Raw genomic sequence first — 22,203 nt, forward strand, 5'->3', positions numbered from 1 at the left:
CAGCATAAAGAAATGCAAACCAAAGACAACATGTGTATTGTGTCAAAGGGAGAAAAAAAAAAGTGATGAAAGACTAGGTTTGAGGCGACAGAGGATGAGGCTTGTTCAACCCGAGTCCTGTGGTGAGAAGACGAGGAAAAATACAAAGCTGAGAACTTCAGTTTTCTTTTAAAATACAAATGGAAAAAAAAAAAAAAAATCCACACATAGCTAATGTTGTGTGTGGGACGAGCCTTCAGTCTGTTATTTGTAAAAGACCAAAGCTCTGAAGGTTTCATGCGCTGAGAGCTCCAGTCACATGGAAAGGCTCATGCTGCCTCCTAGTGGTTATACAGAGGAAATGCACCTTCTCCAGAGCAGCTTTTAAATGACCAACTATAAATCCTGCTTAGGCTAAGTACGGTTAAAATATGGTTACAGTACAATTTTCCATTAAATATGAATAGAAACAGAACAATGATCCGTTAATGATGTCGTACATTTATTACTGCAATTTATTTCAAATCCAGGCAAGTTTCTCCATTTAATAATCAGACTATTGTGAATACCAACTTTATACAATATACACAGCTGAGAGTCAATAACATTAACATATAAACAATATTTCATTTCATATAGTCCAAACTAGTTCTCTTAAAAGTGAGTGGTTTGGTCACAACACAAAAAAATAAAAAATAAAATGCTTCAGTGCTTCTGCAAAAATGACACATAATATCACAACACAGGAACATTAAACGGTTAATTCAGCTGAGAAATATGCAAAACATGTACAAATCCAGATCCAATATGGACAAGTTCTCTCATTTCCAAGACTCACAAACATCCAGTCAGAGAAGTTAAACCTGTGTGTCACATGACGCAAGAACAGACTCCTGCGCTTTCCTCCGGTCCAACATTGAAAACTAAAAACTTCCCCTACACATTCAAGTATAACACCATTATAGAGCAAAGTTAAACAGCCAAACAAAAAAAAGCATCATCTCTCTTATGTTTCAGCATCAAATGTGTATTAAGTCGTTATCAAGTGTAATATGTTGAAGAGTTTATAAAAATGTTTTTTACACAAGTATCAGTGTATACATGTATATATGATGAAGAAAGGCTCAAAGGTGCACTTACTAATGATTTAGAGCTTTCAACTAATTTCCATTTCACTCCATTTCTGAAGGATCCCAGACTGAATGAAGACTGTGAAATACTGGCGAAAGCTCTGGAAGATTAATAAGTACCTTTGAGCTTAGAGTCTCTAATATCTATTGTTTCCAAAGGTCAAGACTGGACGTCTATGCGCGTATCACGGTTCCTAGATCAGTGGTAATCCCTTAAAACGAAGCCATGTCAACTTGTGACTCACACTCGTCAACATGGTCGCATTAAACCGCAGCCTCAGACTAATTCAACCACAGAATGATTTTTCCTTCTCAGTCTTTTATCTCATAACTTTTAGAGGCATGAAGAGGTAAAATTATATAATAATTGAGGAGATTAAAAAAAAAAAAAAAGGCTGAGCGGGAGGAGAGGAGGTATTTCCTGTTTAACCATTACACAACCTCTTGAGAGGATCTCGACCACCGGGTTGGACGCCACTAGTCTCGTAAATATCATTACATAATATAGAGGCGGTTTAAAAAGAGCCTTCTCAAAGCGCAGCGCTCTAAACAAACTTGATATTTTCCAAGAAAAATGTCTGTGTCGCGTTTGCCCTGAACAGAAAAACACACAGAGGAAGACATTTGTGGTTAAAAGAGAAACGCAGTTCAACATGTGCGACAACAGCAGGGTCAGAGCGCGACCCTGGAGTTAGTCACAGAGTCAACGGCGACTTGTAGCGAGGCCTAAACCGTGACCAGGCAGCATGAGACGCCTGTCTGACCTTTGTGATGCGTCTTGTTCCGTATTAACTTCCATTAGCATCAGTGTTACTGTAAACGCACAACATTTCAATAAGCAGAACAAGCAAGGAGATATTCACAGACAGAGTGTGTGTATGTGTGTGTGTGTGTGTGTGTGTGTGTGTGCGTGTGCGTGCGTGTGAGCGTTAAGTAGACAGATTAAGACTAGAGGGGGATTAAAACTAACAACTGGAGCACTGAACCCAATCACATCACGGCTGGTGAGTCATTAACCCCTCAACATCATCGGTGTGTGTGTGTGTGTGTGTGTGTGTGTTAATGTCAGATCTTGAGTGATGCAGTCGACAGAGGGAAGGGCGTTTTTCCCAAAAGCACTGAACATGACGGACTGACTGTCCATTTATCCACTGTATCCCATGAATCACAGGCTGAGCACGCTGACGTTAAGACTACAACAGGAGCAGCAGAGACATCAAAGGAAGAAAACTCCGGAGCATCATCCCTCCTTCTTGTTCCCCCAGCTGAACAGTCTGGCCACCGGAGACTTCTTCTTTGGTTTGTCCTTCTTTATGTCTGAGAGAGACAGGGGGAGAGAGGGCTGATTAAAGGAGATAAACATTAAAAGTGAGGTCAATAATAGTGATGCAATTTTCTTTTTCTTTTTTAAATGGAAGAAAATTTGATTTGAAAATGTTTGCAGCAGAAATGACAGCTAATTATTTGTTTTTGCTTTACTCAGGACTCTACTATCATGGTCCTGGAGGACTTTCTGATGGAACTGGGATATTTCAGTCACTCAGGTCACTGCTGTGTGAAATCTGCTTAGTGATTAGAAAAAAAATAATCAGTTCCAGTCTGGGAGCTATAATGTAGAACAGCAATACCAATGCTAGTCACTCATCTATAGATATCTTCCAGCCATTAGTCGCAGCACTGAGCATCTTTGATTCTACATGATCTGTGTCCAAAATCTCTGCCTGTTTTTTTTTTTAACAAAGAAATCAGACATATTTATGTTGTTTACATCCATGAGTTTGTACAATTTGGTGCAGATTGAGATAATAATCCGGATCTGGTGGAAGAAAAAGCTGAATCTGCACCACATGCAGAGTTGATTAATAGTAAGTAAGAGTGCACGTGGCACCAGCAGCATTTAGGAACATGCAAATAATTAATTTACACAATAGCAATAATGCACAAGAGCATCCTAAACTCTCTTCTTACTGACAGAGCGAAGGAGAAATAGAAGCTGTGACAAAAGTTGTGATTAAACTTTGATTGTAACTTACAGCAACTAACTATTGTTTTCATTATCTATTAATCTGCCGATGAGTTTCATGATTAATCGGTTCTTTGTCCCATCAACAGTCCAAAAATGTAATCAACTATAGAAATAGTTGCCAATTGATTTTCTGTTTATCAACTAATCAATTAATCGACGAATCACTTTGGCTTTAAACGCGTTGTTAAGTCTTTTTCCATCAGTGACACTTCAAAAAGCAGAAGCACTGTTCCCACGGTTCCTTGCAGCTTTACGGCCGTGGCATTAAGGAGCATATAAGTTGCTGTGTGTGTGAAGTGCACGTGATGCAACATGCGTGTAAACTATGATACGACTTTACTCAGAGTGGGAATGAACTGTGAAACTTTGGCATTAACTTTATGAATACATTAAATTGAAACGGCTCATCTTTAGCCCACGGTCGGCATTCGCTCACTGTAACATACCGACCTTTCACTAAAGTTCAATAAATCTCCTCAATTTCAGCCCTGCTTTCCCGGTCATGAATTGCAAATGAAGCCGGCTTTAACTCTATTCTATCAGAGGGTCAAATTAACCGGCTGCATTATCCATTTGTCAAACAGGAACTCCTCTGACAAAAAGAGGGGGAGCATTTTGTTTGATGCTTTTTCCATTAACAGTCATTAGATCAAATGAGATGAAAACATCGGCCGGTGGCGCCCTTACAAATGCAGCGCAGGTTCTCACACACACACACACACACACACACACACACACACACACACACACACACACACACACACACACTCTTCCATAAATCGCAATGAGAATTCTATCTACTTCAATTAGAGGCGTCCATGATGGAAATCCTCAATTGGATAATTTATAAACCAACTAAGTTGCAGTGACACAGAGGTTGTGATAACTAATGAACAGAGCGGAGGGGGGTCAGACGGCCTGTGGAGGTGGTGGAGACACTCACTGAAATTCATCATCATCTTGTTCAGCTGCTCGTCCTCCTCTTCCTCTCTGAGAAGATGAAGCGAGAACGCACAAAAAGTGAACACAGATTAACAACAATTCACACCCGTGTGAGCAGATACTGTGTTTATACATTCATGTCTGTGAGGCTGAAACTGAAACTGATGTTTCTTTTATCCATTACTCATCAAATGTCAGAACTCAGAAGGAAAAGGTGAGGTCTTTTAATTTGCTTGTTTTGTCTGACTAATAGTTCAATATCCAAATATGTTGATTTTACAGTGATGTAAAACTGGTAAATGGTGAATAGTTGGCATTATTTTCTCAATACACAACTTAAACCGTTGTAAAAATCATTCAAATAACAGCTTTGGCATTACTATGGGATGGAAGTGCTGATGTTGAGCTAGTAGGGCCCCTTCTTAAACACAGTCCCCCAATTTTAGGATACCAAAATATATTGAACAAATTAAAATAAACTTTAACAAAACCCATCATGTCAAGAATTTGAAGATAAATCAACAACAACGACCCGCAGGCGTCAGCAGACCGCTGCGAGTGCTGTGCTGGACCTGTGCTGCAGCAGTCTTCACTGAGTCCGGTCGTCAGGCAAGTGAGAGACTCAATCAGTCAAATCAGTAAAAAAAAACGTCTTGATTTAGACTCACAGTCTGAAAACGGGGGACTATGTGTTAAAAAGAGCAACAAGTCCTTCACTGTTCACCCTACATGGATGTAAAGCACACTTCCTCTGACTTCCTCTGACTTCCTCTCACTTCCTCTCACTTCCTCTCACTTCCTCTGACACCACATGCTGTACTACCTGATATCATTCGTCTCAAAACGCACCTGAGTCTGTCCTCGTCCAGACCTTCTACGATTGCGTTTCTGTCGTTGACGATCTCCACCAGTTTGTTCATCAGCTCCTGCTCTCTCTTTCGGTCCCTGGTTGTTTTCAGATGATCTGCACACGCATGAAAAAAAAACAAAAAACAGACATATTTTAGTGTAAGATTGTCGATGCGTTTCGTGTTCTGCATTGTGTTGACTGCGCTCCTCTGAACGCTCACCTGGTTTATCCATCAGTCTCCTGAGCTCCTGCTCCACGCTGGGCTGCTGTTCCTCCAGGTCCTGGGTTCTTCCTCTGCACATAAAAACAACATGCACATACAAATTAAAGTTGTTCATCGTATCTGTTTCCAGCACCTAGAATTGCTTGTCTTTAGTTGTTTGATAAATTTTGTTTTGCCTCAATTCCTCGGTCCAACACATATCTATTCATCTGGGCCATTACTGTCCAAACACACTTTCACTGAGATGCAGTTGAAAGCTTTTACATCTGCAATTCAGATTCTGATTAAAAGCTTCTAAACATCTGTTATTAAAATGACCAATTTAGAGGATTGTGACCCCGCTGGAGATAAAGTATTCTCTATTAAGGAAATAATTGCGGTGCATGTTTGCTTTTTAAAGGACAAGGCCGGTGATTTTCCAATGAAACGACCAAAACCCACTTCGTAATCATCTCTGCCTTCCCTGTCCTGTGTGTGTTATTCAGCCCCACGCCTAATGGCTCCCACTGAAGACGTAAATCTTTTTTAAAAAAATAGGTCACAGATTTAAAATTTAATTTAAAGAAAAGGCTAAATAATTTCATGGAACAGGTGAGCACTGTAGACTTTTGCAAACATTACTCAAACAGGAATAAAAAGTGCTTTTGTCGGGGACTATTTTCAGCTGTGGATTAATACACATTTGCTTCTATAGTGAGTATTTATGGCAGCATGACTGTGCATGTGGGATTGATTCAAAATAAACTACAGTGCCCATGTTCATCGTAATGAGGGACTATGTCACTGATGTCTTTTTAGTAGTTTCTAGACAACAGTGGAGCTCTGGATGAGCTACATCAGGCGTTATAGCACAGTAAAGTGTTAGTCGGATCATTTTCACAGAACCAGCTGACAAATAAATAAATAAAATATGACCAGGCTTATGCTTTAAGCAGCATCCTGCTTCTCACTCCTCTTCCACTGCAGCCAGTGGGGGGGCGGTCTGTCCTGTTCCAGGGCGCCCCGCTGGGGGCCGGAGGAGGGAGGACACTGGGAATTCAAACTGTCAACCTTCTGGCCACAAGTCTGTTTCACTAATCGCTATAAAGTGGCATGCCCCTTTTCTAAGTGTGTTCATGTGTATATACTGTCTGTGTGTGTGTGTGTGTGTGTGTGTGTGTGTGTGTGTGCACTCACATGTAGACCAGTTCAGACTCCCGGCGCATGGCCACCTGCTTGTTCCTGATCAGGTTGAACCACTCGACCATGAGCTCATCCATGAGAGAGTCATCTTCTCCCTCTGACACACAAACACACACACACACATATATAATCCCAGATACACACAAACAAAATCCTCTAATCTGCTTCCTTTTGCACCTGTCTAAAGAGAAGGCTCATAAAGAGTGTGTGTGTGTGTGTGTGTGTGTGTGTGTGTGTGTGTGTGTGTGTGTGTGCCCGTGTGTGTTCATCATCTCACCTTCCTCGCTGCTGCGGAGCCGCACCTCCAGCTCGACTCCTCTCTTCTCCAACTCGTTCAAATTATTTTCAATGTCCTGAAGCTCCTTAATGATTTCATCTTTGGGAATGTAGTCTTGTTTTGTCTACGGGCGACACACACACACACACACACACACACACACACACACACACACACACACACACACACACACACACACATTACATTCAAATATAATGTTGTTACTTAAATAATAAAAATAAAAGATTTCACCTGTTCTGTTGGTAAAAAGATACAAACTTTATTTACTCCTCTATTTATCATAACTTAGTTCATTTTATTTATCAGCTCCTTAATTTTCCTATTATCAATTGGTTTTTTGCACAAGTTTAATCACTCCACATTCACGTTAACTTGCTAACTTAGCTAGTTTAGCTAACTAATTTAGGGTTAACCCTAACCTTACTAACACAATCGAGTGATGTGACTTCCAGTGTTGCTGCAGTTATTTCTTTCTTTGTTTAAATGATATTAATGTTTTGATTTCATTAGTGTTTCCACTGTATTTGCTGCAAAGAGCACCAGGTGACAGAGTCCCAGTGAGGGCGAAACCCTGCTCTTTAACTAATATGTCTGACTACACACAGACATACTAAACAACGCTTTCTTTACTGCAAACTTATTTCCCATCTGAGGTTCAGTACCTTTGAAGTCTTTGACTCCAACTTGGTGCCATTTGCAGATTGTTCTCTCTGACCATTCAGAAATCCTGAAAAAGAGAGAAAGAGAAAATGCTAAATAAATAAATAAATAAATATGAAAAACAAGGACAGAAGAGGTTCCATGGGAGGTCAGACTCATATTTAGGCAATCCTCAGGAAAACCGTTTGTGTTTTTGTCCCACTCCTATTTAAACAGCAAGATTACAACACAGATGTCCATGTTTTTACCCTCGGATGGTGCTGGAGTGACTGAGATGCTCGGGCTGGGAACAGAAGAGGAGGACGAGGAGGGGCCCACAGGAGGCTCTGAAGTTTGGGACTTTTCAGCTCCGTTAGCCCAAGGTTTAGGCGACTGTGGAGCCGCTCTGTGGATTGATGGAGAAAGAGAGAAAGAGAGTCACAATTTAATGTCGTCATTGGCAGTTTATCCGCTACTCTAATCAGTAACCCTGCGGTCCTTGGTCTTGATTCATGAGAGCGAAAGGAAAGGTCATCCGGGGGAAGGAACTCTGAGCGCTGAGCATATGTTGCACCACGGAGGACTCTGCTCAGTCCTGACACCATTTGGGGCTCACATGCATGTGGCGGAAGAGGAGAGACCGAAAGCAATGACTACAAATGATGGCCGAGCCATTTGGAGGAGCAGCAGGTACAGGCTTCCTGTGGGAGGACTGGTTGGAGAGATGGATGGAAGACTGGATCAAAGGACGGGTGGATGGACAGGACATCAGGGGGGGAGAAATCCCTCATACAGTTAATGCTCAATGATGTTGATAAGCTGTGATCCCGCCCACGTACAGATGCTCCCTGCTGTTATGACGTCAGTCAGTAACGGAGAGGAATGAACTAGAAACACTGAATACGACGACAACTCAGAACTAAAGTCAATAGAACAAGTCTTACTTTGTGTCTTTGCCGACAGGTTTGAGCCTGGACCTCCAGTCTGCAGGAGACTCGTTTTCTGACGCTGTGGACGATAAAAACATCAATTGAAACTTCAGCGTTTTTCACTTTCTGGTTCAGTTCCTTCATCACACCATCGTAGGACCCACTATCCAATGTCACTTCCTGTTTTTATTGGTAGAAAGAGATGCCATTTACCAGCGACAGCAAGGTCAAACATATACAACAATATTACAGAAAGGTTCACAGTAACTCTCATGGAGCACCATGGAAATAATCACCGGAGAGGAACAGGCTGCTGATCAGTCAACGCACACGGTGAAGTAATGACGAGGTGTCAATGAGGCGTCGATGAAATTTCTAAATTATGGATGAATTAACCCAAAGCTTTTTACCCAAAAAAGGCCGCAATTATTAAAGAGATGTCTGTAAAACTTTGAGTGAGTTCATTCATTATCGACCTTTCAGTACAGTCTGCAATAAAATAATCCCTGGTCAAAAGCTACTTGCCAGCTTTTTGGCTTTCAACCACATGTCACAGTCTTCTTCGTGTACAATTAAGTATTTAGAGAAGAACATTATGAGATGCAGAGAAGCAGGTAAGAAAAAAAACTGCTGACAGAATCCTTTTTTAATTTGTGCATTTCTATTTTTAAATATCTGTAATAATAAAAAATAAATAAAAAAAACAGTTCCCAGAGCCTTGAAAGCTATTTTTACGTTGACATCATCTCAGAGTTAAGTCTTTGGAACAAGCTGACGCACATGGAAGACATATGTGCTGTGTGAGCAGCTTTCTGTGGAATGAATGGGTGCTATTCTCTCATGCAGCCCGGTATTCGGTTCTCGTCATACTTCCAATGAATTTGATGAGTCACAGACAGTGATGCACCAAATCACTGTGATAATGTCGCCCTGCCCATGTTAATATTCTCTAAATAACACAACACATATCATACCACACACAGATGTGGACCCCCCCCCCCGCTAACATAAGAAACTGACGCTTGCTTTATACCAAGCTTAACCGCCACCTATGTACAGTTGTGGAAATGTTTGAATTTAACCTGAGGTGTTGTTGGGCGATGCGCTGCCAGGCTTCGGGCCTCCTCTGTCGGGAGTTCTGGCTCTGAGCCCGCTCCTGTTGGCCGGGTTCGGAGCAGAGGTCGGGGCGTCCGGAGGCTGCAGGTCGGCGAGGAGTGACGGGTCTGCTTTCAGCTTCAGCCTCCCTCTGACTCTCTCTGGCTCCCTCTTAGGAGTCTCGACCACAGGGGGTCTGGTTAGAGGGGGTGAAGTATTATTAAATGACAGACGCAGGATAAACAGTTTAACGGAGGGAGCGTGTGTTTGTGTGCGAGTGCGGTTGAGGTTCGATTACTTACTTGTCAGTTTTCTTCGCCTCTGCGGTCGCCCACGATGGCTTACTGCTGCTGTTGTTGTTGTTCTCCTCAGCCAGTGTCTTGGAGATGAAAGCTGCTGCTGATGCTTTCGCCTTGTTACTCTCGCCGTCTTGCGGTTTCAAACTCACCTTTCCACCTTCACCTTTACCCAAGTTCACATTTGTGTCCTTTCTACCAGCACCGCCAACATTTACGACCACGGTCACAGCCTGACCTGCTGTGGCCTCCTGGACCTTACCACTCACATACGGCCCTTTATTTACATCCACACTGAGGGACGCGGTCTTTTTCTCTTCATTGTTAGTGTTGATGTCTGACTGGAAGAACTTGAGCTTGGACTGCTGCGTCTTGGCCGCTGTGACGGAGCTGCGAGGGGCAGCGACGGGCCTGGTGTTGATGACGGAGGTGGTGGTAGTGAAGGTAGATTCAGAAGTAGTCCGTGACGCTGCGGGTTTGAAGACAGAGGCCGGCTGACTCTCTTTAGCAGTGGAGGAGACGCTTGAAGCGGGGCGGGAATAAGACGAAGGAGAATAAACTGTGGAGAAGCTGGGAGGAGTGCTGTGTTTGTCCGTCAGCCATTTTGGTCCCGGTCTGTAGGATGGCTGGGTCGGAGTAGCTGTGCTGGTTTTAGTGGAGTCTGGTAGAGGAGTGAATTTGGAAACAGGGGTGTTTGTGGGTAAATCTCTGAAAGGCACTAGTGTGTTTGTAGGTGATAGTAACCTGAAAGACAGAAAGCACACATCACACATAATGGTTACATGGAGTTTCCCCATTAATAATCCCTGTTCCTACAAACTCCTCTGAGCCGCTGGTTCCTCACTCATTGAAAACCTTAAAACTCTTGGCCCCTCGCATCTGACCCCATAACAATACGACAGCAGGGGAAACGTCAGTCAATTTTTCTTTTTTGTTTGACGTGAGATCACTTGTCGATTCACCATCTGTCTCTTGACTCTCTTTCCTTTCAACTCTTCCTGTTGCTAAGAAGCTATTCATTTCAATTCTCTAGTTTTTACCATGTATGTAATCTTTCAGCGCGTCATCAGACTGACGAAGCAAACAAGTAAACTATGTGGTCCGGTGGCGACAACATATCACAGTGATAAGCCTTAGTACGAGAAGAAGGAAAAGAACGAAGAGATTTTAAACATTTTTGATGTTTTTAAAAGGTCATTTCATTTTACCAGAATTGTACTGTTCAGTCTGAATGCACTTCTTTAATATAACCATAATTCAATGAATTATGGAATCCAAGTATTATATTATAATACTTGGATTTCCCGCATCTGTGGCAGTCAGGATGACGGAGACATAATTTTCCATATGGTGAGGAGGTGATTTCTGTTTTTATATTCATCACCATCAGCAATTTCTTCTGGACTAAAAGGAAAGAATTACTTAACAAGTACAAGAACAAGTACCTAAATGAACATTATACACTGGGATCAGACTCAGTTAATAGTATAATTAAGTGACTGTCCATACACAGTAATTCACAAACTCAAAAAGGTTAGTATTAAGTTACTCTGTAATAAAGGCGATTAGGAAATGAAAACTGTAAATGTTAAAGCAGGAAACAAATAACTTGTGAAATGGACACACACTTCACTAAATGGAATAAACTATATATACAATAAAAGCCTTTTGGAAGTTAATGTTAAAATTCTGTTTAGAAAGTAAATGAACAATCAATCAAATAAGGAAACAGGATTACTTTTAGGAAAATTTAATCATTTAAATAAGTTTTTCAATGAATCATTTAATTCCATCAGTTTATAATCCTTCATTAAATTCACAAAGTCATTAACTGAGTGAGTTGGTAAAAACTGAACAAAACTATTATTCTGGAGACACTTCAAATACCACCGACTTTAAGGATTAGTTACTCATTTTCATCTTTGTGTTAGTGAGGCACTTACTTTGCACAGTTCCTGTGATACAGCTTCCCGTCCACTAGATGTCGCTGCACCAAGTGAACGTGCTTGTTGCAGGACACACATTTGTTACTCAGTGTGCCCGTCTGATGGGATTTCTCAATCACAGCGTCCTAGAAAAGGGGGGAGAGAGGGTGAGGGAGGTAACATCAAGAGGGAACGACAGCTCGATCCAAGTTTTCACTGCTGTAACTGATCGGAAGCAATTTGGTGCAGACACAACACGAGACGTGTGGAGGTATTTAGCTCATCTTTGATGTTTGTCCTGATGGACTTCCTCATCAAAGCGACTTTTTTGTACATATGCTGGACACTTGGTGGTTGCGTTAAGTATCCAGACAGCAACTTTTACCTGCGTGGCGTTCCTGGTCTGTTTGGGGGAAGGAGACGGCCTCGTGATGTTGGAGGAGGGGGGCGGGCTGTTCTCTCTGGCAGGCTTAGATGAGGGGAACACCTTAGCCACCACCGGCTGGTTCTTCTTCCCGGACGGTCCATCTGTGGGGCCGTCAGCTGGACGCTTTATACCTCCCATACCACCAACTGTGCGCAGAGACGCAGATAAAGACACGGATCAGACGAGGGACAGAGGGAGAGCGGGGACACACTGAGACACTGATACTCACTCGGGGAGCGTCCATGGAAGTAGTTGTAATACTGCGAGACGTATGTCAGGATGCTGAGGCGGTCGGGAACCTTAAGGGCCACCATGTCTTCTGCATCCAACAGCGCTGGAATCCCCAACTCCTCCTCCGCAACTTTGAACGCCTGCAAATAACATTGACTTTATCCAACAAAACAGAAGAAGCTCAGGAAAGGGGTTTTTTTGGGGGGGGAATCTAGACCGACTGGCCAAAGATGGGACAGCGTCAATAAATCAAATACAGGCAGACCGTCTGACTCAGCAGCACCTCAGAGACTTTCTTGCATCTTTGCAGACATGACTTTGTTGCATGTTATTAATATCCACATGCACTGTTACTGTCCCACAGAGAGTTTAACAGTGATGTCCACAGGATATTTTTATATTTGGTGAATTTTCAAGAAATTGTTCCTGTGGATTAAATTCTTTTTATGGCTCTTTTTATGGAAAAAAAAAAAAAACCCAAACATGACTGAAACATTTCATTTCTAATAAACTTCTGACTGACACTGTGAAGGAATTCAACACTTTCTTTTGCTTGCTTTAACGTGCAGACACACCTGTCAGACATGAGACAGCAGTTAATGTGGATGTGGACATATTCTTTCCTCTTCAAAATAAAAGTTTTATGTTGTCTGGGTCTTGGATCCTGCATATCTTCCAACACAAGTGGCCTGATTGTGACCACAGATTACATCTACACCTCGAGTGTTAAGAGAGTAGTGAGTGAGACAGGAATTCCCAAAAACATTCAGCGACTCCATGGAAGCAGGAAAAAACAACAAGCAGAGGCAGGCCGACGAGCACCAGAGGCCGAATTTAATCAGTAATCAGAGGAAAGACGGAGTCATAAAGCCAACGTTTACTCTGCTGTGGCCTATGACACTTTAATCTCTTACAGCTTTTTTTCGTTTTATTGACCAACCTGTTCTTTGTCCCAGCTACGATTCAGAACAGTGTCAGACAGTTACTGCTCTTTTTTTTATCATCTATTATTCTCTCACAGTTCAAAGAACAGAAGTTTGCGATGTTGAGCTTTTGTCAGTCCCAGCGCTCAAGAGTCCAATCATGAAGCTCTGGGGAGAAAAAGTAAAGAATGCAACAAAGCAGCCAAAGTCAAAGCCCCCACACTGAAACACTCTGAGTTTGGCAAAGACTTCTCCGCTCTCTTCTCCTGCTCAATTTTGAAAATTCCCTGTTACCCAACATCAAGTGGTGCTGATGCAATGTCCAGAGCCAACACACATGTAGAAGCTTTATGGCTGTAAGGTATTACTTTCATTGTTGATTCATTTATTAATCATTTACTGTATAAAATGCCCGTCACAAGTTTTGTCTGAACAGCAGCGGAAAGCCAGAAGACATCCAAATTGGCAAAACAATCTTAGCTCCTGGGCTACTTAGTGAACTGGCTGTTCTGGAGCTTTCGACTGCACCTCACAGTCTTCATCATCAACATCATCGTAATTTGTTATCACGTAACCAACATTCTGCACTTAAGTCAAATGATGACATCTGAGAAAACGTCCTCCACTGAAGATGATGAGGTCATGTTGAAAGCATTTGAAAAAGTCAGTAAGTGGATGTTGACTTAAGATTTAATTTAGCAAATATACTAAATCCCACATTTAAGAAACACCTGTCAGTATAATGCAAGACAGTTCACCAGCACCACAAACTGCAGCCTCCAAATTGATCATATAATTGAATCAACAACTCTGTAAAACTGTTTTAGCAAAAAACTCAACATCACAACCTTCAGTTGGATTTAATGCAACACTGTTGTTTTAGACTGAATTACTTTATGCTAGGTGTATCTACGAAAATGACATCTGAGTTTATTTTATTCAATCTACCCCTTTAACAGTAATGTGTTGAGCTGTTTGGTGTATTTTGATTAAAAAAGGGGATTAAAACATGTTTATGTTCCCTAACTAAGGAATCAAAAAAGTTGTTTTGGTAAGGATATATCAAAAGATATCAAACAATTGGTATTGCAATACCTAGCATACTTACAGCATCTGCAGTATCTAGCATAATATTTTTTACATATAACTTCCCGCTAACAAATAATACTATGTACTACTATGTAGCATTACCTAGCATTAGCGCTTTATAATAGTGACTATTTAATGAGATGAGATGAGTCACTTATGCAAACATGACTAACAGCTACACTGGCTGTACTTGGAAACAATGCTTTGAGCTAAATGCTAACATCAGATTACTGACACTACTTTAGCATGTTAGCCTTCTAACAATTGCTAATTAGCACTAAATGCAAAGCACTTCTGAACATGAATGTTGGCACCAGATTTCATGCAATCCATCCGGTGAATAATCACAAAAAACTACAATTGTCAAAGTCCTGGTGGGGGGGTCATTTAAGCCATTAGGATTCATCCTCCTGGGACCATGAATGTCTGCGCCAAACTACACTGCAATACAGCCAACAGTTGTTGACACATTTCAGTTTTGACTGACGTGGTGGGCTGACCAACCGAGATGCTGCCACGGCTGGGAGGTAGTTTGGTTAATTGGAGGATCAGGATTTAAAGACCTACTTGGTCAAACAAACTACTCATTTCAAACAGTCACAGATGGAAAAAAGCAGAATGTAAACATGTCTCACCAGTTTGTTGTTATCGTAGACATTTTCCTTCTTCAGTGAATCAAAATTGCTGCAACAGAGGACAAAAAACATGAGTAACAAAACACATGTGATCCAACTTCCCTTCCTCATTCATGTGCTTACAATCATCATCAACCAAAACATGTGTCATTTAGTCATGCACTTAACGTCTACATACTGTGTATCATGACATTGACAGTGTCACTAATCAGTAACATGACCGCTGGATCACTGATCTCATGCTGCAAAAGTGAAACCAACAGAAAGCTCAGCCTGCATTCATCACAGTCACGGATGTGTCTACATTGAATAAACTGGAACTAAGCCTTTAATCAATGTTTAGTGCTTACATGTTTGTAAAAATAAAATGTGCTCTCGTGCTGGTCTGGCTTCGGGTAAAAACTGGAGCGGAAACAACTGCGGCAGCTGTGTCTCTCCTTGAAATGAAAGTACCACCACCGTCGGCCATAATGAGCTCTCTGGAACCGAACCATGCATCTCTTATGTGAAACAGGCCAAAGATCAACTGGAGATGATGAGTCAAGTCTCTGGAATATCTAATGTTGACAAATCTTATTCAGACCATCTTGACCCAAAACACTTAACAGCTGTCAGTTACAAATATAAACCTTTATTCCTTGGTGGAAGTTCCCTGCTTGTTTTCCAAGATCAACTTTTTAAATCTGAAGAGATAAGATAAATTCCCAATATCTGACTCTGGCTCCAGATTGGTCAATGATCGGTCAGTAGATAGAAAATGAATCAATGTAAATTTTGATCGTTGTTTTAATGAAGCAAAAACTCCAAACGTTATCTTGTTCCAGTTTCTCAAATGTGACAATCTGCTGATATCATCATGTTTTCACTGCTCTCTGACATCTTGTTGTCTAAAGTTAATAATTTAATCAAAAATGGCCAGTTCATCATGACGGTAATCATTAGCTGCCGCCCTTAAAACTGGGTGAAATCCTTTCCTTGTCGAACAGCTGAACTCCAAAACATTTTCATTCTGGCTCCAGATTCAACAAAGATGTTCAACATGTTGGCAAACTGGATGAGATCCAATGAACAGCAGAGGTTTGTGCAAAAAACATAAACACAACCAGAGTTTCTTTTTTTAAGTCCAGGTCCTTGATGTTAAGTAATTGTCACAAGTCTTCATAAGCAAATTTCAAATCTTTCAGGTCTGTGAATGCAGCGACCAAGTTCTTTCAATGCATAGTTCAGTGATTAGACGTGCCTGTAACTGTCTAATTTTATGTATTTATTTTCAATCATTTTACCTGGTCAGTCTGTATCAAGTCTGAATATCAGGTTTTACGCCACAGCTCTTCACATTATATCACTAATTATTATAGAGGTGCATAAAATGTCCAGTCACATTAGTCAGGTAAGATTTACAGAAGAATACAATCCAGACCAGATGTTAAAACATGCAGACTTCACTGCCTGTGTTAGGTTAGTGTCCCTGACTGCAGACCCCCTGGGCGGCAGGGTGGTTGTGTATTGGCCTCTTGGTCCACAGCTGAGCTCCTGATCCTGCTTTTCCTGCAGACTCGTGAAGTTTGGTCTCTTTCATCAAGCTACTACTGCAACCTACCGTAAAGCAGAACCAAAGCACTCCCTCTTCCCCAAACACTTCACGTGGTAAACCACCAGGATCCAGGCGACTTTAACTGAATTGTTAACAATATGGGACGCTACGAAACTTCACTCAGTTCCTGTTTGTTGTCCAGTCCTCTGGTTTCACTACTTACATGATATCTGGTCTGTGTTTGTGGATGAGGGCGCAGAAAGCCAGACCGTCCCTGAAGGACGTGGTCATGTTGGTGATGGACACATCCCGGTAGCCCTCACACTGGATCCGGCACCACTGCTGCAGCGCCTTCACGGCCGACATCCCGGAGCTCAGAGCCGTCCACACAAGCTGCTGCTGGGGCCGTGTGGTGAGCGCAGCAGCGCGGCTGTAGAGTCACCGAGCTCCCCCCACCTCCTGTCTCTCTCTCTCTCTCTCTCTCTCTCTCTCTCTCTCTCTCTCTCTCTCTCTCTCTCTCTCTCTCTCTCTCTCTCTCTCTCTCCTCCTCTCTTTCGCTCTCTCTCCTACAAACTTCAGAAACTTTCCACAGCAGCTTGGACACGCTGGATCCGGGAAGTGACAGAGAGCAGGAGTGAGTGTGTGTGTGTGTGTGTGTGTGGGAATCACCTTCTCTCCTCTGAGGAACTGGAAAGAACCTGGATGTGACACCTGTGAAAGGTCGATAATGACGTTGCATGGGTGGAGTTCCCGCCGCCTCTGTTTCTTTTAACTCTTTGCGTGTTATTAAATGTATGGCTGACACACTGTTTGTAAACCAAACCACATGTAGACAAGATTTTACAGATATGAGGTCATGAGGCCACCACCACACAGTTTCTTACTACAGCCGCCAAAACCAGAATTCAAACATTTCTTATAATTAACTACTAAATTATATTTCATGTTTATTTTATCTCACTGTTGTTTCAGAGGGTTGTCCAAACTGCCAGGACTATAATCCTGGAGGAGAAATATTTAATCAATTTTATTTATGTTGGCTTTTGACTTGCAAGGGAGGCCTAGCTTAGAGCATGAGGAGTTGCAGACAAAACAATACAAAAGCGCACACATAAAACCTACCATGTGTGTGTTTCATCAGTGCTTTGTGTGCAATTTTTGTGTGCAATTGTGTAACGTTAACTCGGATAAACTTGGATGAACTCGGATAAACCTGGATGTTAATGTACCAAAATATCAAAAACCTGGATATCAGTGTTGCAAAGTATCAAAAACCTTGATATCAATGTTGTTAAGCATCAAAAACCTGGATAACAATGTTGCAAAGTATCAAAAACCTGGATATCAACATTGCAAAGTATCAAAAACCTGGATATCAACATTGCAAAGTATCAAAAACCTGGATAACAATGTTGTTAAGTATCGAAAATCTGGATATCAACATTGCAAAGTATCAAAAACCTGGATAACAATGTTGTTAAGTATCGAAAATCTGGATAACAATGTACCAAAATGTCAAAAACCTGGATATTAACATACCTTTGGCTTCCCATTGAGGACTTGCAAGGGAGGCCTAGCTTAGACGGGAGCATGAGGAGTTGCAGACAAAACAATACAAAAGCGCACACATAAAACCTACCATGTGTGTGTTTCATCAGTGCTTTGTGTGCAATTATGCAACGTAAACTCTACCTGAGGTCATTAAAAACACTAAACATGCAGAAACAAGGCGGACGTAACCTTACTGTCCTCAACACTGCTGAGTCACCTCCTCACTAAAAGTCCACAGTTGCCTTCGCACAGGCGTTGCCATATTTACATGTGTGTATTTGCTGTATTGCTATAGGACAATGTAACATTTATTTAAGGGTTGTAATGTGTAGCTATTTCAGTAAATAGAGAATGAACTGTGAAACCAGTTCACCGGGTGTGGTTGTTGCTTGTGTGAGTCAGCTTGTCCTGTCCTGTCCGCTGGGTGTGTTGAAGGAGGCGGGTGGAGTCTTTTCACAGAGTTACCTGACACCTGCACACATGCTCTGTTGAAATGCAACAGGCTGAAAACAAAGAGGAGACGTGCTTTGTTTTACTGACAAACACCGGTGTACATCGCTGCGCCCTCTTCCCTGCAATGTTATGTTTGTTTTCGTCTTTTGTCTGCAGGATAATCTTCACATTTCTGTGAAGTCTGGTGGAAAGTTCGGCCATGGGCAAAAAAAACAAAGTGATTAGTTTGGTTATAGATAACGCCACCATTAGGTTATTCATACAATAATTCACCAAATTTGATTAAATGGCCAGTATGTGGGATTTTACTGGCATCTAGATTGAAACCAACAGAACATCCCTCCCCCCACCCTTTCTTTTCTTCGTGGCCTTCAGGGCCTTCAGAGTTTTACACGAAAGGCCCCTCTAGAGGTTTTGGGCTGCTGTAGAAACATGGTGGTACAACATGATGGGCTCTGTGGAACAGGCACCATTCACTATATAGATATATAGGACTCATTCTAAGCTAACAAAAACACTGCGCTTCTTAGTTTCAGATGATTATACATTAATTAAAACATGATTATGGATATTTTAGTCCCACACATATTATATTAAATCTTTCACACTGCTCCTTTAACCCCTGAAAAGGTTTTTCATTTGTTTTCTTCATATTCAATCATTTTCAATTAATTGTCTTCACAGTTATTGTAGGTGTTTAATATAAAAATTACATTCATGTTGAATGAGTTCAGTAAACATGTAAGCATCAAGCAAAATTTCATGGTATTTGGTCAAAAAGCGGCGCCACAGCAATGTGATGCATTTAAACCGTCACAACTCACGTGACTTCAAAGTCGCACTAATCAATATTTTACATTGACAATGGATCAAATGTCATGTGTAATCACTTGTAGTGGCACATTCTGACCTCAGCCCTATTTTAGTGTCTTTCAGCTCTTTGTTTTGCCTGTTTCTGTTCTCTCACAGCAGCTCTAGACGCTCACTGGAAACCTTCTGATTCAACATGATTTCATTAATCATGATGTTGACATCCTTTGCATAAACTTGTACTTAGATATTGTAACAGTGACGTATTTAACCACATATTACTCCATATTATTTCCTCTCTATGTCATGAGGTCAAACTACTTCTTTCTACAAGTTTCCATGTTTTGGCACCATCAGACGTTACTTGTCTGCGAGATGCAAGCTGTACATTCTGGCCGGAAAAACTTACACCATCAATGATGAATTAAAGCTTCAGACCATGGGTGTGAGTGTGTAAGCTGGGGATATGTACTGGACTTTGACACCAAAACTGGATTCTGGGAGGAGCAGACAATGATCAGGAGTCTTTGCACATCAGAAACACAAGCATAAGCATAAGCACAGTGTTATCTGAAGCAAAAGAAACAAGTGCAAAAAGGAAAGTAAAAGTAAGAAAAGTAAATCTGATAAGAGTAGATGTTGGGCCGGTTGGGGCTGCAAAACTTTGGGAAAAACCAAGCTCCAATCGCTGTAGGTGTGCAATCCAAATACTGTAGGTCAGAGAGTGAAACACCGACCGAACAACAAGAGGAATCCTCAATAAAGACTTTAAAAGATTGTTGAAAGATCCAGTTTTATTGCAAAGGGAAAATGGTTTCTGCTTCCAAATAAACATTTTTCATGTATTCACATTTTTTTCTGAATTTCAGTGGCAATATTTGTAAATGAAAATGGAAGAATTCCTTAAAATGTATTTTATTGCTGCTGCAGTGACATTAATGCTAGCGTGGCTTCACGGACGGTGATGTGGGTCTGAAGTATCTCAAAAACTAGAGGATGGATTCAGATGAGACATTCAGGGTCTCCACAGGGTGAATCTCCTCTGGTACCATCATCAGGTCAAATTATATGAGTCCAATATACTTTGGTTTTGGGCAAATGTCTGCAAAACTAATGACAATCACACCAACCTCAGATATGTTAGCATGCTAACGAGCTAAACTGCAAAGGTGAACAGGGTAAATATTTCACCTTCTTCGTGTCAGCAGGTTAGCACGGTGATAGCTTGAGTACGGCCTTACAGACAGAGACACTAAAATGGCTGGACAGTCTTGTTTGTTGATGAATGCTGAGTCAAGCAAAACAAATCTAAACTTTTTACTTATTAAACAGCCCGGAGGATCATCTGTGTATGATTACATGAGTTGCTAATTTGTGACACAGTGAAACACATAATCGAAGTCAGAACTCACCAAAAAAAATCATTTAACTTCACAAAACTGGTGGCCTGAAGAGAAATTGGGAGCACGCACACACACACACACACACACACACACACACACACACACACACACACACACACACTTAAAAGGGCTGTAGCGTGCTGTGCTCTTTTTGTCAGTCCCACAGCACTAACTCAAGTGTTAAAGAAAACCTCGGGACAGAAAAGGAAAGCATGAATCGAACAAAGAAGCTGCATTTAGCCCTTTTATGGCTCCCTAGACCGTCTTGCACAATAACCATTTGTAAAACATGATTGAAGGTTACTTTATTTTAAAACATCAAAATTGGTATTTCATTATACAAAAATAACTTACTTTTGTGTTTGTTTTGTGCAGCTTTCTGTATGAAATATGCAACATAAACATGACTAAACATGTCAAAACAGGCAGCCTCAGGAAGCCCAGACTGAAACACTATCTGGCAATAATGGGTTTTTTCTCAGTTATGTGTAAACCATGACGGTAAATCTTTTTTTTTTTTGCCTATGAAAATCTGTTTTAGTTTTTCCCTAAATGTTCCCTAAAATTCCCTGAAAGTCCTGTGAAGTCCTGCGCTTCCTCCCTCTCTCCACATGCTGACACCCCCCACGTACAAATACTTAATCCTCCCAAATCCAGACAGGAAATGCCCTCGTCAGTAGAGCAGAATGCTTTTGACAGACCCCTGCTGTTCTTTCTCTTTCTGCCCCCCCCTCCCACTGAATGATATATGTGCCCTACACAAACTGCCATCTGGAAACAGTTAGCCTGTGAACGTTTGCACAGAGCCAAAAAAACATGTCTATCATGAGTTCATCAGTAGTGGAGGATAATTCAAGCCTGCTATCACAGGGGGAATATGGGACATGTTGTTTGCTTTCACTTTCAGGGGCTGATGTGTGTGTGTGTGTGTGTGTCTTCATGTGTTTGTATGTGTGTGTGGGTGTGTGTGTGTGTGTGTAAGACAATCAAATACTTGTTTAGTTTCATGACTCATGAGATCCAGTCAAAGTCTTGGCTCTGTGTCACTGCTTCTCTCACAGTTTACTTCTTGTTTTCTGGTTAGTTACTCTGGAGAGCTGCACATACAATTAATTCAGTTCATTTTGAAGAGACCAACTAATGCAGCTCCGTCCTCAGACGACCCGCGTATCTTAATGACAGACATCCTGTGATTTTACTATCTACTTCACAAAGACTTGAAGACCCCGGTCAGGAAATAGAAAAAACACAGTCAGTAAGAGGCCACACATGGACGGAAACATAAATAAAAGTTATATTTCTCACATAGAGGAAAGTAGAGGAAGTGATAAGAAAGACCAGCTCAAATGCCTGATGCTGTGAAGACAACAGGAGGAAAAAAAACTAATAAATAATAAAACATAATTATTATATATATATATATTATATATATATATGTATATGTATATGTCTGTTTGTATGCTTTAGTTTGAGCCAACTCACACCAGGAGTTCAACCTTTTTTATGACTCCGAGAGTAACTGTAGAAAAATAGATAAGATAAACGTTAACAGCAGATTGTGCCGTTTCTTAGTCCACAAAGGTTGTAATTCATTGTACAACACCTGGCAACTAAAGAGAAGACAACCATACTG

General features: G+C 41.3%; 1 protein-coding gene across 1 annotated transcript; it reads right to left on the reverse strand.

Annotated features, from left to right (window-relative positions):
- Positions 1-468: 468 nt before the first annotated feature.
- Positions 469-17,243, reverse strand: LOC111655558 (MICAL-like protein 2). Its single transcript, XM_023407008.2, has 16 exons — positions 16,577-17,243; positions 14,820-14,868; positions 12,171-12,312; positions 11,900-12,087; positions 11,533-11,660; positions 9,596-10,333; positions 9,281-9,489; positions 8,214-8,277; positions 7,539-7,675; positions 7,293-7,357; positions 6,610-6,733; positions 6,327-6,429; positions 5,148-5,221; positions 4,927-5,041; positions 4,079-4,125; positions 469-2,426 (listed from the first exon to the last, which is right to left on the reverse strand). Exons 1-16 carry the CDS (start codon positions 16,717-16,719, stop codon positions 2,350-2,352), a joined length of 2,403 nt encoding a protein of 800 aa, XP_023262776.1. The 5' UTR covers positions 16,720-17,243; the 3' UTR covers positions 469-2,349.
- Positions 17,244-22,203: the final 4,960 nt, after the last annotated feature.

This window comes from Seriola lalandi, unplaced genomic scaffold, assembly GCF_002814215.2.
Source record: "Seriola lalandi dorsalis isolate HSWRI2012SDOR001 ecotype SW California unplaced genomic scaffold, Sedor1 jcf7180002054324, whole genome shotgun sequence".
NCBI lineage: Eukaryota > Metazoa > Chordata > Actinopteri > Carangiformes > Carangidae > Seriola > Seriola lalandi.